Genomic DNA, 14,881 nt, shown 5'->3' with positions numbered 1-14,881 from the left:
AAAGAAAGGAGAGGGTGCATCTACATCAACTCAAGGGCAGGGCCTATCATGGCAAGAAGAAAAAGTTGTTCAATGCATTGAGTTGTAATTTTTGTAAGAAAAAGGGTCATCATGAGGCCCATTGTTTTTTAAAAGATCCTTCAGAGAGGAAGTGTCATCATTGTGGGGAAATCGGTTATCTTGCAAAAGATTGTGACAAGCCATGTGAGGCGAGCAACTTTGTGAGCTCGTCAAATGACACTTCTGATGGAGTCCTCTAAGTGAAAGAGGAATATGCATCTTGTACATTGTCATTTTCTTGCCACCTACTATGTAATCTTATATGCAATGCTCTTCATATAAGTTTCACATGTTGGCATTAAGAGGGGATGTTGAAATCTCTCCCTAGTGGAAGCAAGAGAGTGCATGGGTGAGTGGGTGATTAGTAAGCCAATGAGATGCAGGCTTGAGGATTGGGGATGAGGACCCTAATCCTAATGCTTGTATAAGAACACACATGCATGAAGTGTATGGATGTGAATTGAAATCCAAATCTAGAATTGGATAACCTTGGCCTCTCTTGTCTCTCCTTCTCTCCACATTTTCTTGAGAGTCCTCTTCCTAAGTGAGCTTTCACCATTCCTTTCTCTCCCTTCAGCATCTCGATCCATGTTTTGTAACACATCCCATGATCATGTCCATTTGTGTCATTAATTTGGATTTGATCTTAAATGACCATTTTCCATAGTTGTGCTCATTTGGTTGATTCCATGGGACCCTCCACCATAATAAATTTTGCTTGAAGGAAAATTTTGTTGATCTTCATTCTATTGACAATGTTAGGCAAATTTTCCCCTTCTAGGTCTCTAAGAATGACTATCTCATAACTATGACAATGCTGGTCAATTTGCTATGGCCTGGCCCATAGTCGATGAAGATTTTGCTTCTTTGCCTCTAGTTTAGCACTGTAAGCAAAATCAGAATGCCTTTAATTAATCTTCGTTTGTTGATGTGGAAGTCAAGCCATGTTTTACTTTGCTCTAGATTATGGTTTGTGATCTTCTACCCTTTGTTGATTTTTGACAATTCCTCTAGCTTTTTTTGCAATGCTTCTTCTTGACCATTTCTATGGTGGACTGCTACTTGTAAGTTGGGTGCAAGGAATTCCCATGGTACAATTGCCTCAAGAGTGAATGTTGATTGGAAGGGGGTATGCTTCATTGAAATCCATGCAAGAGGCTCGTCGAAGTGTATTTTAGAGCTTTTGATCTTATTTGTTTCTATATTCATTCATGGGCTTGTAAAGAATCATTTTTAATAGCTCGTTCATTGCCTCTTCTTGACCATTCGCCCTAACATAGTAGATCATTGACTTCTATTCCTAATTAGGAATTCTTTTATCATGATTTACGTGACTAAGTATATGAGGTAAATTTTTTGATCAAACATGATCTCAATCAAGCATCCAAATGTTCTTATGATATTTTCATACACAAACGTTGTTGTGCTTTGCGCTAGTATATCATCCTGTAAAGATTTCACAACTTTGACCCATTTAGTGAGTGACATAATCTATTTCCATGACTATGTACTTATTTCCTCTTAGGCGTATGGTGAGTTTAAGTGGACTTTTGAAATCCAACCCCAACCTTTGGAAGCGTTTTCTAGCAAGATTGCCAAATTTTTTTGCTATCAATTACTACTAACATGTGAATTCATTCACTTGCGCATACATGTGGTTCATTTTTGCTCTAATTCCATGAAACTGGAATGCCTTTTTAGATGGCAGCTTTTATTCATTGCAAGATGGAATCAAAATTCTTGCAAGTCCTTATGCAAAATTACCATTCAAGAGTATGTAGTGAGATGGATGAATGGGAAATGAATTGCAATGTCACAATGATGCAACAATTTCTCAAGGCTACCTTTGAAAAGGAGGGAAAACAACCAGTGAGATGATGGAGGATAAGCTTCATCGTCAAGAGGCTTGCACATTGCTCTCATAACTCACTTGACCATCAATCTCACGATGCCTAATCACACCAATAATAGAACCCTTACTTCACTATCTACTCTTCCTTTAATACTAACTTGCAATGCTTGGTGGGTGTTCCATGCCAAGCCTTTATATTAATCACATCTACACACCATTAGGGCTAGGTGATTTTGAGACTTGCGTTGGACTTCTACTTGATACTAGAGGCAAGATTAATCACTCATGGTGACTAGCCACCCTTTGTGCTGGGGCATTGCCTTCTTTGGAAATTAGCCCCTTATCAGGGATCACTGTAGAGGGCTTGTACATTGGCAAATGGATCACTTTATCCCATGTTTGCTTCATTTGGCACTTCACTTTGTTGGGTCCCTTAATTTAGTGGGTTCAACATTGAGCAAGGACACAAGAGTTCAGCCCCAACTCCCAAAGAGCTAGTGCAACCAACAAGAAGGACTTCCACCATTGATGACTGCTAAGAAAGTGCCAAAACAACTAAAAAGTGAGTAGATGCCTAAATAATCAAGTGCAAGAGACAAAGGAAAATTATTGATTATAGAGGAGGCCTTCCAAGAAAAACAAATTGAAACTCTACCTAACTATGTACAATTTGAAATGTTGGGTTCCATATGATGGTCCTTCTTGGAAATCCCGACGGCGCACATTTAGGAAAACCTATAGCCTTCTATTATGAATGAGTTTGACTTGCAACACACAAAAATAGGCATTCAAGTCTTGAACGAATGTGCATGGCCTTTCAAGCAAAAAAGGTGGAATGGAAGAATGAGGTGACAACATCCTTCAAGTAATTGTTCACTCAAAGAAAGGATCCCAAAGATGAATCAAGTATGCAAAAGGAGAAAGCAAAAGGCTGAGTTGACCTCTGAACATCTAGACTAGATAACAATGAAAATGTCACCCTAAGCAAGTTCTTGAAGGACAAATTGCCCACGTCCTAGACTAGATAACTTGGAAGCAAGTTCTTGAAGAACAAAGTGCCCATGTCCTAAATAAAATTAAAAGTACAAATGAAGCTCATTAATGAGGCATCTAATATCTTTTCATTCATTTAGAAGTTGACGAGCCCTGAGCAAAGGCAAATGAGCTACAAGTATTGACGAGGCCCAGTGAGCCTCTCGAACCAATGCCCTATAAAAGATGATCAAGATTTGGATTTAAAAACTAGAGGACAAACAAACACCGCAAGAAGCTGAAGATCCAAGCTGTCAACATCTATAAGAAAAATCTCAACAACAATTCCTCTAACAAGATAAGAAGAGTTTTTGGCAGAAGATACCATTTCACTAATAGGATCACATGATATCTCCTCCCTAGGTGTGATGTGTTTGGATGCACCTGTATCAAAATACCATGTATTTGCAGTATCATTACTATAAGATTTGCTAAGGCAAGTCTCTTTTTGCATTAGTAGCCAAAGAGTATAAAAAAGCCATATCACTCTCTTCTTCTCCATTGCAATCCTCTTTTGGCATTCATTGATGTATTGTGTTGGCTTTTTACGATATTGCCACTTGCCTTTTTCTTAGTCTTTCAATGATCCTTTCTATCCTTACCACGAGTATGCCCAGATGTATGTCTAGAAAGTATGACTTGCATCATATTTGGGCTAAGATTTGCCTTTGACCTTATATTTCGTAGCATAAACTTGCTCTCCACCATGTGTACTCACTAGCATATTCTTTCTAGTTCGCTCCTCTTGCAACAAGAGTCCCACCAATTCTTGCCCAATTCCTAAAAGGTGAGACCATGGCTAGATTGAGTGACATATGAAAATAAAGATACTACTTTGGTAAGGAGTTCAATGTAGTTGAAACAAGCTGTGGATCACAAGATTGACTTCATCAATATTCAAAAGTTGCTCATGCAAGTCCTGAGTCCTTGTAACATGATCTGTTACAGAATCTCCTTCACTCATGTGCACCAAATCAACACCTCTTCTAAAAGATGAGATGCTTGCCTTATTACAAATCTGATACATAGCTTCAAAAATATCCCAAGGACCCTTTGAAATTTAGCAAGACTGAATATAAGGCATAATTAAAGTTTAGTAAGACCGAATATAAGGTATAATCGACCTCTTCAGTAAACGTGAAATCAAAGACAACTTTTGCATAACCTATATCCAATCTCCTCTACTTAGGATTCATGCCTACAGTAGGTGCTTGGGCTTGTGGTGCAACCTATTGTTGCCCATGTCCTTTGCCATGACACCCCCCTTACTACAAAGGAGTGCTTAGCACAATAGGAGTAGGATGACCTCCATCACGGATGACATTGTCCCAAAGTCCCTTGGCTACTAAAAGGTTTCTGACCATAAAACTCTAGAGAGAATAGTTGGTCATCCAACTTATCCTCCTAGGCATGCACACCAAAAACATCATTTGGGTTCTGAACCATCTTAGATTATGTCAAAGGCAACAAACTCTATCATGTTCACATACTATTGAACTATTTCTTTGACAAAAAATGAGGTTTTACATTCAAAATCTAAGCATTGTGATATTCATTATCATTATGTAAAACTTGAGATACAGAAGAAGATGATAAAGCTCGAGTATTGTATCATCTTGAGTATTGTGGAAAAGCCGAAGAAAGCAAACATGACATATAGTAGCCTATATTGTCACTAACTTAGTGAGCAAGCAAATATTCGAGTCTTTAATCATGTGTGGAGCCCCACAACATCTTTTTATAAGAACATTAGCCAACATCTAGCTAAATTGAAGGGGCTAGGATTCTAATTTTGATGCAAGAAAAGCTTGGGAGTTCATTATTTGCCAGAGTAGGCTTGCTCGTTCCTTATCACTTGTTCCAAACCTCGTTTTCATCCGTTTCATGGGAAGTTTCATTAATATAGTAAAATTGTCCGCAGTTCTTTATTTAAGAGAGTAGGCTTGCTCGTTACTTATCCCTTGTTCCGAGCCTCGTTTGCATCCGTTGTTCTCTCTTGTTTTATTGTTTGATTATCATGAGCTATGCAAGATAGAGGGAGAGAGACGCGGACAACATAGAGGAATGTCCTCACCTGGAAAACGCGTACGCGTATAGAATCTTTATACGAAGAGGACATCACATGACCAGGGATTGACAAATACCGAATTATTCGATGTCCACCGTGCGAATTTTTTAAAGCTAGAGGCTATGATAATAAGAAATAAACATCGGTTGATCGATTTATTCGATCACGTACATTCCGTATGTGAGAAGCTTATCGGCTAAACTGTTCAAGCTCGTGCCGACGAAGACTGAAATACATGACACCAACTAAGAAGGATAACATCAGGAGTATAAGTACCATCTATTTGACATATAGTTCAAACTGTACGCTGTATCTCGAAGTAACAGCATGGCATTCACATCACATATCAAAACTTTCGCACTAGCGAAATGCAAACTCGGATCTAGCCACTTCGTCAAAGATCAGCTTTGGCTTATCTGCTGGCGTCACTTTGAGCGTTCTAGTCTTCGTGAATGGAGTCCATGACCACGACCAGGGTTGCAATGAACGCTTGATCGATGCCTGGACAGACTGCAGTGATGAAGGTGTGCTTGTCTAGCAGGACATTTCCAACAGAGAATTTGCGCTTGAGCTGCAAACAAGGAAGCGGGAACGATGAGATCGGAGATTCTAAGACAATAAAAGCAACACAGAAGGGGGAAGCAACAGGAAAAGTATGCAGGAATGGTTACCTCTGCAATCAAGGTATCGCCCTGGAAGATCTGGGCCTCCCGCTCGAAGAAATTGCCCTTGATGGTGAAATCAGGGCAGGATTCATCGGTATTACCGAAGAAGAGAACATCCAGATGGGTCTTGAACTGGACAACGTTGGCCTTCTTGACGTAGAAGAGTTTACTCTCCTCATCGAATTTTTCTCCTCGGCAGACGTCCCACCGATGGTGAACGCTTACCAACTGCAACACACAACAGGAAAGCAAGCGATCAGGCAAAGAGAGGAATGCAAATTGATAGAGCGAATGCGGGCAGCTGGAGGAAGCTAAAGAACCTTTTTATGGGCGCTAAGGATGGGGCAACCCTCAGGGTCGAGGAGGACACGTTTGTCGTGCAAGCTAAGGGAGTGGCCGTCCATTTTGAAGAGGAGGCGACCATCGGGGTCAGTGATTTGGAAGCTACCACCGCTGAGGCTGACGACGTTTTTGGAGACGGTAAGATCGACGGGAAAGGGGGAACAGTATTGCTCACCGACAATGGGGGAGAGGGGAACGTCCTCGAAGCTCATGGTGGTGGTGGAGGTGATGATGGTGAAGGAGTTCACTAAGGATATAGAATGGGCAGTAGAGAGTAGAGACTTGGCTTGCAAAGAATTGAGAGTGTTCATTAGCGTAGGGTGCCTTTAAATAGGCCCAGAACAACTCTCCCCATGCCACGTGGCACCTCATGATCGTTGCCAAGTGCATCTTTCTATACAGATATTTAATTCTTCCCCCATTCATTAGTTTAATCTTCTCCCATTAGCCACTATAGCCTTATGTTATTTTTTTAAGGAAAATATCCTATTAGTGACATAAGTATGAATATGATGTTGGAACACATCAAGATACTTTCACAAATTTTTTTACTTTTTTCATGAAAACTGCCGACTTGTATTAACATGGAAACAAAATATACAAGGTATGGTCGAGTTTACAGGCACTCTGCCCACGATCTGCGTTGCCAAGCAGAGCTTGTCACAAACTAACTGCTAATCTCTTAAGGTTCTCACTAATCAAACCATCCTTGGAGTCTACAATAAACCCCATATCCAGCAAATACACCATGGCAGCTCTAACAATAGCCTCTTTCACATAGCCAACACTCACCCTCCTCTCAAAATCTATCCTATTTTTGACAGACTAGATCCCAAGGAACACAATAGCTCTGATGAACGGCCAACACGCTACAAGTGTCGATGGGAGACCTCTACTCTCCCCCAATAAAATCAATTTCCTTTTAGCATACAAATTAAAGCTACCCATAAGGCCAAGTCTTCTCACCGCTCCCACAAGACAGCTCCATACTCTTTTTACCACCAAACATAAGCTCATCCTCATTCAAGGGTTTGTCCAAGCTCCTCTACTGCACAAGAGACACCTGTTAAACCACGTGGAGAAACAGATTAGTCTGTATATTCCATTCATTATCCACCACTTGGAGAAACAGATCAGTCTCTACATATTCTATTCATTATCCACCTTCCCCAATGACCCAACAATGCTTGACAACTCCTTACAAAAAACATCTATTATGAGACTTCTACTATGAAACTTCCCTCTTTCTTGGGACTTCCCCCTAGACTGTGATTTGCCCCTTTCACATTTAAGGCTGCATCCTGCTTGTTGCCTTCCATAGACTTTCATCTAATCTCTTCGGCAGACAAGCTACCACAACATCAGATTTAAACTTCAGTACTCCACTAGGTGTCGAGTTTCTGACAGCTATACGGAGTGTATCCCATGAGGATGGCAATGAGCATAAGAGGAATATTGCCTTTGTCTCCGTCTCAAATTTAGCTTCTGAGCTTGAAGTTGGCTGAAAATAATATTGAATTCATTCAAGAAGAAATGGAGACCCTTTCCTTCATCTGCAGCTCAAACAACCTCTTCATGAGGTAAACTTTATTAGAGGTAGTTTTCTTCTCATAAGTGGCACATAATTTCTTCCACAAATCTTCTATAGTCTTCTCGTTTACTACTATGAAATAAACTGACTCTGCTAGATGAAGTCTAATAGTAGACTTTGCTAATGCATCCCCAACTCATCCCAATCATCTAGAGACATAGCTGCAAAAATCCCAAAATCCAAAATCCCATCCGGTGATGGAGAAATAGAGAGCCAACCATGCATTTGACTTTGAAAAAATGAACCTTAGGAAAATAGACTTAAGGGGGTCACCCTTATCTGCCACGTGACATCCGTCTAGAAGGTCTTAGAACTTTGGAGAAATTTCCTATAGCAGAGAAACGTGATGGCAAAGAGATTCACCATGCCTTCAAACCTTCACAAAATTAGAATGGAATTTGCAAGCAAAGGTTTTGGACCACCTTGGATCTAATGGAATAGAAAAAATTGCAAATGGATGCCTGTTAGTGGGAGATCTGATACACGGTGGAAATGGCGAAACAGAGAAGGAAATGGTCATTGACACAGAGATTCAGAACTCTGTCAATCCACCTCAGAATGGCAAGAAACTTTTCTGGTAGGGGTTGGAGACCATCCTAGATGCTATGGAACTGACGGCATTGCAAATGGTAGTCTCAATATTTGGAACCAACACTTGGAGAAAAAGCTCTAAGTGTTTTTCCTCTCTAGCACCTGTTTTTCTAGAAGCTATATCTTTTGATAGAGAGCTTGGATTGAGACAAAGTAAATAGCAAAAATGTAGCTCGTGAAGTCCTCTACAACATTATTGAAGACTTCAGGTCGAAATTCGTGGACCATCTCAAACTCTAGATATCAATGTCTCTTCAAAAGATGCTCCTGGCTAGCTGCCTCTAAGGATTTCATATTCATGTAATCACGTGAATTTTCTTTTATGTGTCGTAATGACGTATTTCATGTAGTCACAGTTACATCATAGATTTGCACTATTGGGTGGCCTTGACCTGGAAACTGGATACATACCGGCGATAGTAACAGTAATACTACCGACAGTATCTAAGTATCGATAGTAGTGATAATAGTACCGTTGGTAAAATGACACATTATTACCGACGGTAACTGTGACCATATTGCTGGTACTTTTATTCCCATCAGTAGTTGAAGTATAACTATTGGTAGTAGTACAACCGGCGGTATCAATACTTTTATTACCAGTAGTACTATTGCTACCAGTGGTTATACTTCAACTATCGGCGGTAGTACTACCGTCCAAAAATATATGCTAACTGCTGGTGTCACTGTCCACTAACAGTGGATTGAGAAAAGGTAAAAATCCTCCTCTCTCCATCTCTTGGCTAAGGGGCCTGGTCCAAGAAGTGGTTCTTGGTCCCACATCCTGAATAGGATGGGGGCCTAGTTGGGACCACAACCTGGTACTAGGTTTCCTTGGCTCTCCACTTAAAGAGGGGGGGGCAGTTTTTCAAAAATTTTATAAAATTATCTTGCATGCATGCATTGAAATCAAATTTTTAACGAAATTATCTTGCATGCATGCATTAAAAGCAAAATTTTTATGAAATTATCTTGCATTTCATGCATGCATGCATTGAAAGAATCATTTCTTGCATACTTGCACACTGCATTTCATGTAATTAAAAAATTTGCATTGAAATCATTTGCATGCATGCATTGAAATCATCTACATTTGCATTTCATGCATGCATAGGGTGGGGGTTATTGTTAGATGCCTGCCTACTCACTATTGTGTGGCAACTGTAGCTATTTGCTAGTGTCTCATGACAAAGCTTTCCGTACACACAAAGCAAGATCTAGTCACAAGCATGGCCTCAACCATTGGCACTAAGCAAAAAGTAGGGGAAGAACTAAGTAAGGGTGAGCACAAGAGAGTGATGAGGAGCATTCAGGATGCCTTTTTTATTAGGGTGTGCAACATGGAGGAGAGTGAGATGGAATCAACCGTATCTAGTTTAGAGGGAGTTAGCACTATGAAGAGGAGGATTCTTGGTGATGCTAAGACCAGTTTGCAGTCTGAAGGTCAGGATGACCTTGCGAGCCGGGTGCAACGGGAGACAGATGCCATGCTTTGGGTTGATAGCTTTATTGGGAATGCAGAGACACGCTTCAACGAAGCATGCAATGTAGACCCTACTCTTGCACAAGAGTTTGATGTCTTCACATTGACACAATGGACAAGTGTATGGGCCAAGCACAAGAGTAAGGTCATTGCGTGAGATCGTCGTGTCATAGTGGCTAAGATCTGGGAAAAGAAGGCTACAGCAGCTTATGGGCAAGCTATGTCCTTGGCTGCAGGAGAAGAGCAGCCAGCCTCTACACCCTCTCAACCATTGAGAGGTGATGAGGTTCAAAGGGCACAACACCTGGCTAGTAACATAGATAGAGTGTCATTCTTGGCCTATGTCACAGAGAGGGCGATCCAAGTAGGTGAGAAAATTGGCTCAAGATCCTATGGAATTGTTTTTAAAGTGCGGATGGTAGGAGTTGCAAGGTTGCCATATCACGTGGAATATGCTAGAAAGAAGTACAAGGGCAATATTGGGATGTGTACACGAGAAGCAAGGAGAGAATTACACCCAATCCTTGTACGTGTGATCGCAACAACCTGACAAGAGCCATTGCGGACCATCACACCTTACTTTAATAGCGGTAGCTTGTTGCAATTTATTCAAATTTTGCCAATGGACTAGGGCAGTTCACACACTACTTCCACCATGTTCTAAGAGGAGGAGCGGATCTAATGGGGCCATAGCAAGCAGGGAAGTCCCATCTACATTGGAGTAGGAAGATATTGCTCAGATCAATGTCTTTTGTGAGAATCTCCTCCATATCATCCATGCACTTGTGGATGGTTTGGCAAGGCTGCATGTAGCAAGGTGGATGCACATAGGCTTGCACCCAGGCAACATCTTATTGGATTTTGTTGGAAAGTCTAGATGTCAAGACAAGTAGGCATCATAGATTGGGGGATGGCCATGGACTTCTCGGAGAGTCGAAAGGCATTCAAGCATATGAAGAAGCAGTCTTTGGAGATAGATGCCGACTTTGTTGAGAGAGTTTGCAAGAAAGAGGAAGAGCATGGGCAAAAAAAGTGGCTTGGAGGACCTCAACACGCGGTTCCGGCAAGAGGCCCATGAAGCACGTGCAACACTAATCGGAGATGCAAGCGTGGAGGCACGGTTGGCTATTTATCACCATCCATCATCACAACCATATGCCATGGAGCCTCTTCTCTCTGATAGCCCGGACAATTGCTTGTGCCCAATATGCCAATGCTTGTTTGATAATTGTACTGGCTAGTACTCTTTGCCTTGCGGTCACAAATTTCATATTTATTGTCTACTAGATTACTTGCCAACTAGGTCAATTTGTCCACTTTGTAAAGCCCAACTATCAATGGCATTGTACATGGTGTTGGGCTTAGGACAGTTGTATCCAAAACCATGACATTGAATGAAGTTCATGACCATGTATACAATGTCTTTATGATGAAAATATGTGCCTTTGTTGAAGTTATATGATGGTGTACTATATGATGTGGTGGGATTCATATATTTAATTGCTTAGTTATTAATTTAAATGCATCCAATGTTCATAATTATTTTGCATTATGCAATCACAAAATCTATCACATGCAATCCTAACGTCATCAATTGGAATAGTGTTAATTTATTATTTCATAATAAATAATTTAAGAATAGCTTTAGTTAATTGAAAATAAATAATTTAATTGCATAAAGGAAAGCTATGGTTATTTCATAATAAATAATTTAAGGAAGGATATGGTTGCATTGGAATTTGGAATGTAAAACACTATGCAAACTTATATAAAGTAAACTTTAAACTTTAATAATTATAAACTATTAAACTTGAAAAGCATTTTCTATTTGCCATTGAAATATAATTATATGCACTTTCATCATAACTGCTCTCTCCATCTCTTTCTCTCACAATTAAACTTTGCACAAGAAATTAAACTTTGCACATGCTTCGTTCGCACGTCCTCGCATAGGATTCTATTGCATATGAGACAGGGTGGTATGCCAATTGCCATGCTCTTGATCAATTGAACTTGGTCAAGAGCACAACAATTGGCATAACCACCCAGAAGCCTATGTGATGGTGACACGGAAGAAGCAAAGCCCAAACCCTAAACACAAGACCTTTACAATGCACAACAAGACAATTCTTATCCAACCCTAAATCGCAACCTACAATCAAAAAACAAGAACACATTTAGAATACAATGAGACATTCAAAACCCTATTGCCATCATTGCCACAATTCACGAGTCACTATCCTCATCATGTTCATCATCAATGTTCTCATCTTCAGACCCATGTGGCAGGCAAATATTATTTCCTTCATCTTCATCAGATTCATCCTCCTCATTGCTATCTTCCTCGGATGTTGCACCATCAGTTCTAGTTTCATCCTCTTCTTGGGGTTCTGGAATTTGTAACGATGGGATTACTTCAGGTTGTATAGCATCTGGTGGGATAGCGTAGGTCCATTTTGGAACTTTCTCCTCATATCCCACATACCCTAGAATAGATAAAGCAATACTTGATGGTCGTTGTAGAAGATAAAATCATTTGGCAATAAATAGTGTCGAATTTTCTTAATACTATACACCATTGCCAGGGCTTCTCTTTCTGTGGTAGTATAGTTGACTTCTGCATCATTGAGTTGCCGATTGGCAAAGTAGAATGGGTAGTCTTTCATATGTCCACCAGGTTGGCAAAGCACACTCCCAATTGCATACTTGGAGCCATCAATATGAACATGAAAATCAATATCACAATTGCGAGATATAAGGATAGGTGTTGTGATTAGGCACCACTTTAAAAGCTCAAAGCCTTGATCGCACTCTTCAGTACATAAGGATTCTACCAACAATTTGTAAAGTGGTCTGTCTATCATGGCATACTGTAATATAAATCTTCTATGGTAGAGGGCATGTCCCATGAAGCCTTGAACACCTTTGGAATTTGTAGGAGGCAATTCCATGATGATTTTGATTTTTTCCATGTCTGTTGCAAACCCATGTTGAGAAACTATGTCCCAAAACAACTCTATGTGTAACCATGAACTGGCATTTTGTTGGATTTAAGGAGATGCCATATTTCCTCCATTTGATTAGAACTACTTCAAGACATTTTAAGTGGTCTTGCTTGTTGGAGTGGATGCACAAATCATCCAAGAATACCTGTAGGAACATATTCAGAAATGACTTGAAGGCGATGAACATGTCTCTCTGGAATGTGGCTGGGGCATTACATAGGCCAAAGAGCATGACTCTATAGGCAAAGATGCTTCATTCTGTAGGAAAATGCTGTTTTGGATTGCTCATTAGTAGCAATTTGCACTTGGTTATAGCCACTAAAGCCATCCAAAAAGCTATATATCTCTGCCCTAATCCAGCCACCTTTTCCAACATTGTTTCTATTAGAGGTAGAAGATAGTGATCCTTGATTGTGGTGGCATTCACATTCTTCAAGTTAACACATATCCTTAGCTTCTTGTTGCGCACTTCTTGTTGCGCATTTAGGCATGATGATGATGGATGAGACCCAATTAGTATGCTCTGTCTCATAGATGAATCTTGCATCTAAGATTTTTTGTAGACTATGGTGCCATATTTTGGATTTGTTCTATATGGTCCACATACCTTAGGGTGGGCACCTTCCCTAATTAGGTATCGTGTGTACTGCCACTTCTAGTAAAATTCACTTCATTTCTTTGTATGACCATGCTAGGTAGTCTCGGTATTCCATAGGAGTGCTTTTAGCTTTGTTTCATCTTCTTATGTGAGCTATGTCACAATGAGTACCAATTTCTCTTCCTCCCCTTCAAGGGCGAGGTTTATTGTTCTAGTTTTGGCCGGTCCCTCATAGATTGGAGTCTCTCCAATGTTATCAGTTTCTTGCACTTCAGATTCTCGTACTAGTCTTGGCATTACTATGGGGAAACTACCACTGGCATAGTTCTTGAAGTACTCTAGTACTACATGAAGATCCGCCTCTGATGGTGTTGAACTAGCCATACATGGGCTATGGTCACTAGGTGGCATAGTATCATTAATTAGTTTTTGACGATCTTGTTGACTTTCTTTTTTCGGAGTCTCATTGTCAAGCTGTAAAATACAACTCTACAATATGAGTCTGGACTCATTTGAACTCACTAAAGTGGTCAGCCTTGGCTTTGCAATGATGTCCTCCTTTGGTTTTTTTACGGGATCTTCTACTATTGTGCAGCTTTGTAGTTTTGACTTTGGGAAGTTCGATAGCCATTAGGGCATGGAGAATGGCTAAATCATTGTCAAAGACATGGTCTTCTAATTGAGCATTTTCAACATCTGTTTCAAGGTCCCAAGGAAAATCCGAGTCATTATTGTCATTTATAGCTTCTTCAGGATTACTATTCCATTCAAGGTCAACCATAAAGAATGGCACTTCTGGATCTATTTGCTTCATGTATGAGTGGAGGTTTTACTTGCATGAGCTTAGCATCAATTTGTGAGAAGATTGGATCCAGTCTATGGTAGTTGTCGATGGCTGCCAATGCTTGGATCCAATTGTTGATATTTCTTTGTGTATCTCCAGCTAAGGCATGTTGTTGCGAGAGGGCTAATTAGCTTGCGATCGTCATTAAAGAGGTTTCATCTAATAGTCTAGACATAATGGGTTTTATTTCTTCCCACACTGACTCTTACTACTCCTGTGTTGTGATTTTGTATTGTCAATCTATCAGTTCCCCAATCATGGAGGACTGATGCTTCACACAACCAAGGATGTCAGAGCAAGATTTGATAAGATTTCTTGGGGAGATCCAAGATTGTGAACTAAAGAGTAAAGCGGACTCCTGCTACTTTTATGGATACTCCATCCACTATACCCAATGGCTTTGCACATGAATCATCTGGAAGGCATATGTTGAAATGAGTCTTTTGCATTGGTGGGAGACCCCATCAACATAGAGATTCTTGGATAGGACATTCACACTTGCTCCACCATCCATGATGGCTTGGATCTCATCATATGCTTTATGGATCAAAGGCACGGTGATGTTGCATATGTCATCTCTTTCACCCATCCGCACAGGGATATCTTTTATGTCTTCCATAGGTGGAGGGGGATTTGCTAAATCAATCCATCCTTTGAAACTTTCCTAGAGATTGGGACAATTCCATAAGAGGATTCCAATGGGAATGAAAATAGGGCAACTTAGAATGCTAGAGACTGCGGCACCTTCAA

At 40.3% G+C, this 14,881-nt stretch overlaps 1 protein-coding gene across 1 annotated transcript; it reads right to left on the bottom strand.

Annotated features, from left to right (window-relative positions):
* Positions 1 to 5,276: 5,276 nt before the first annotated feature.
* Positions 5,277 to 6,306, bottom strand: LOC147894709 (protein LURP-one-related 15-like). The gene is made up of 3 exons (XM_087384824.1): positions 5,998 to 6,306; positions 5,684 to 5,905; positions 5,277 to 5,583 (listed from the first exon to the last, which is right to left on the bottom strand). Exons 1-3 carry the CDS (start codon positions 6,229 to 6,231, stop codon positions 5,452 to 5,454), a joined length of 588 nt encoding a protein of 195 aa, XP_087240950.1. The 5' UTR covers positions 6,232 to 6,306; the 3' UTR covers positions 5,277 to 5,451.
* Positions 6,307 to 14,881: the final 8,575 nt, after the last annotated feature.

The sequence above is a fragment of the Dipteris shenzhenensis genome, chromosome 14 (genome assembly GCF_047967505.1).
Source record: "Dipteris shenzhenensis isolate YYH24624 ecotype China chromosome 14, Dip_SZ_1.0, whole genome shotgun sequence".
In the NCBI taxonomy this organism is placed as follows: Eukaryota; Viridiplantae; Streptophyta; class Polypodiopsida; order Gleicheniales; family Dipteridaceae; genus Dipteris; species Dipteris shenzhenensis.
Note: the sequence above shows the minus strand (reverse complement) of the source record. Positions and strands in the feature narration are given on the sequence as shown.

Coding starts and splice junctions, on each gene's coding strand:
- LOC147894709 (XM_087384824.1), bottom strand. CDS start 6,231: ATGAGCTTCGAGGACGTTCCCCTCTCCCCCATTGTCGGTGAGCAATAC. Junction 5,906..5,997: donor TCCTTAGCGCCCATAAAAAG/GTTCTTTAGCTT, acceptor TGTGTGTTGCAG/TTGGTAAGCGTTCACCATCG. Junction 5,584..5,683: donor GCGATACCTTGATTGCAGAG/GTAACCATTCCT, acceptor CCTTGTTTGCAG/CTCAAGCGCAAATTCTCTGT.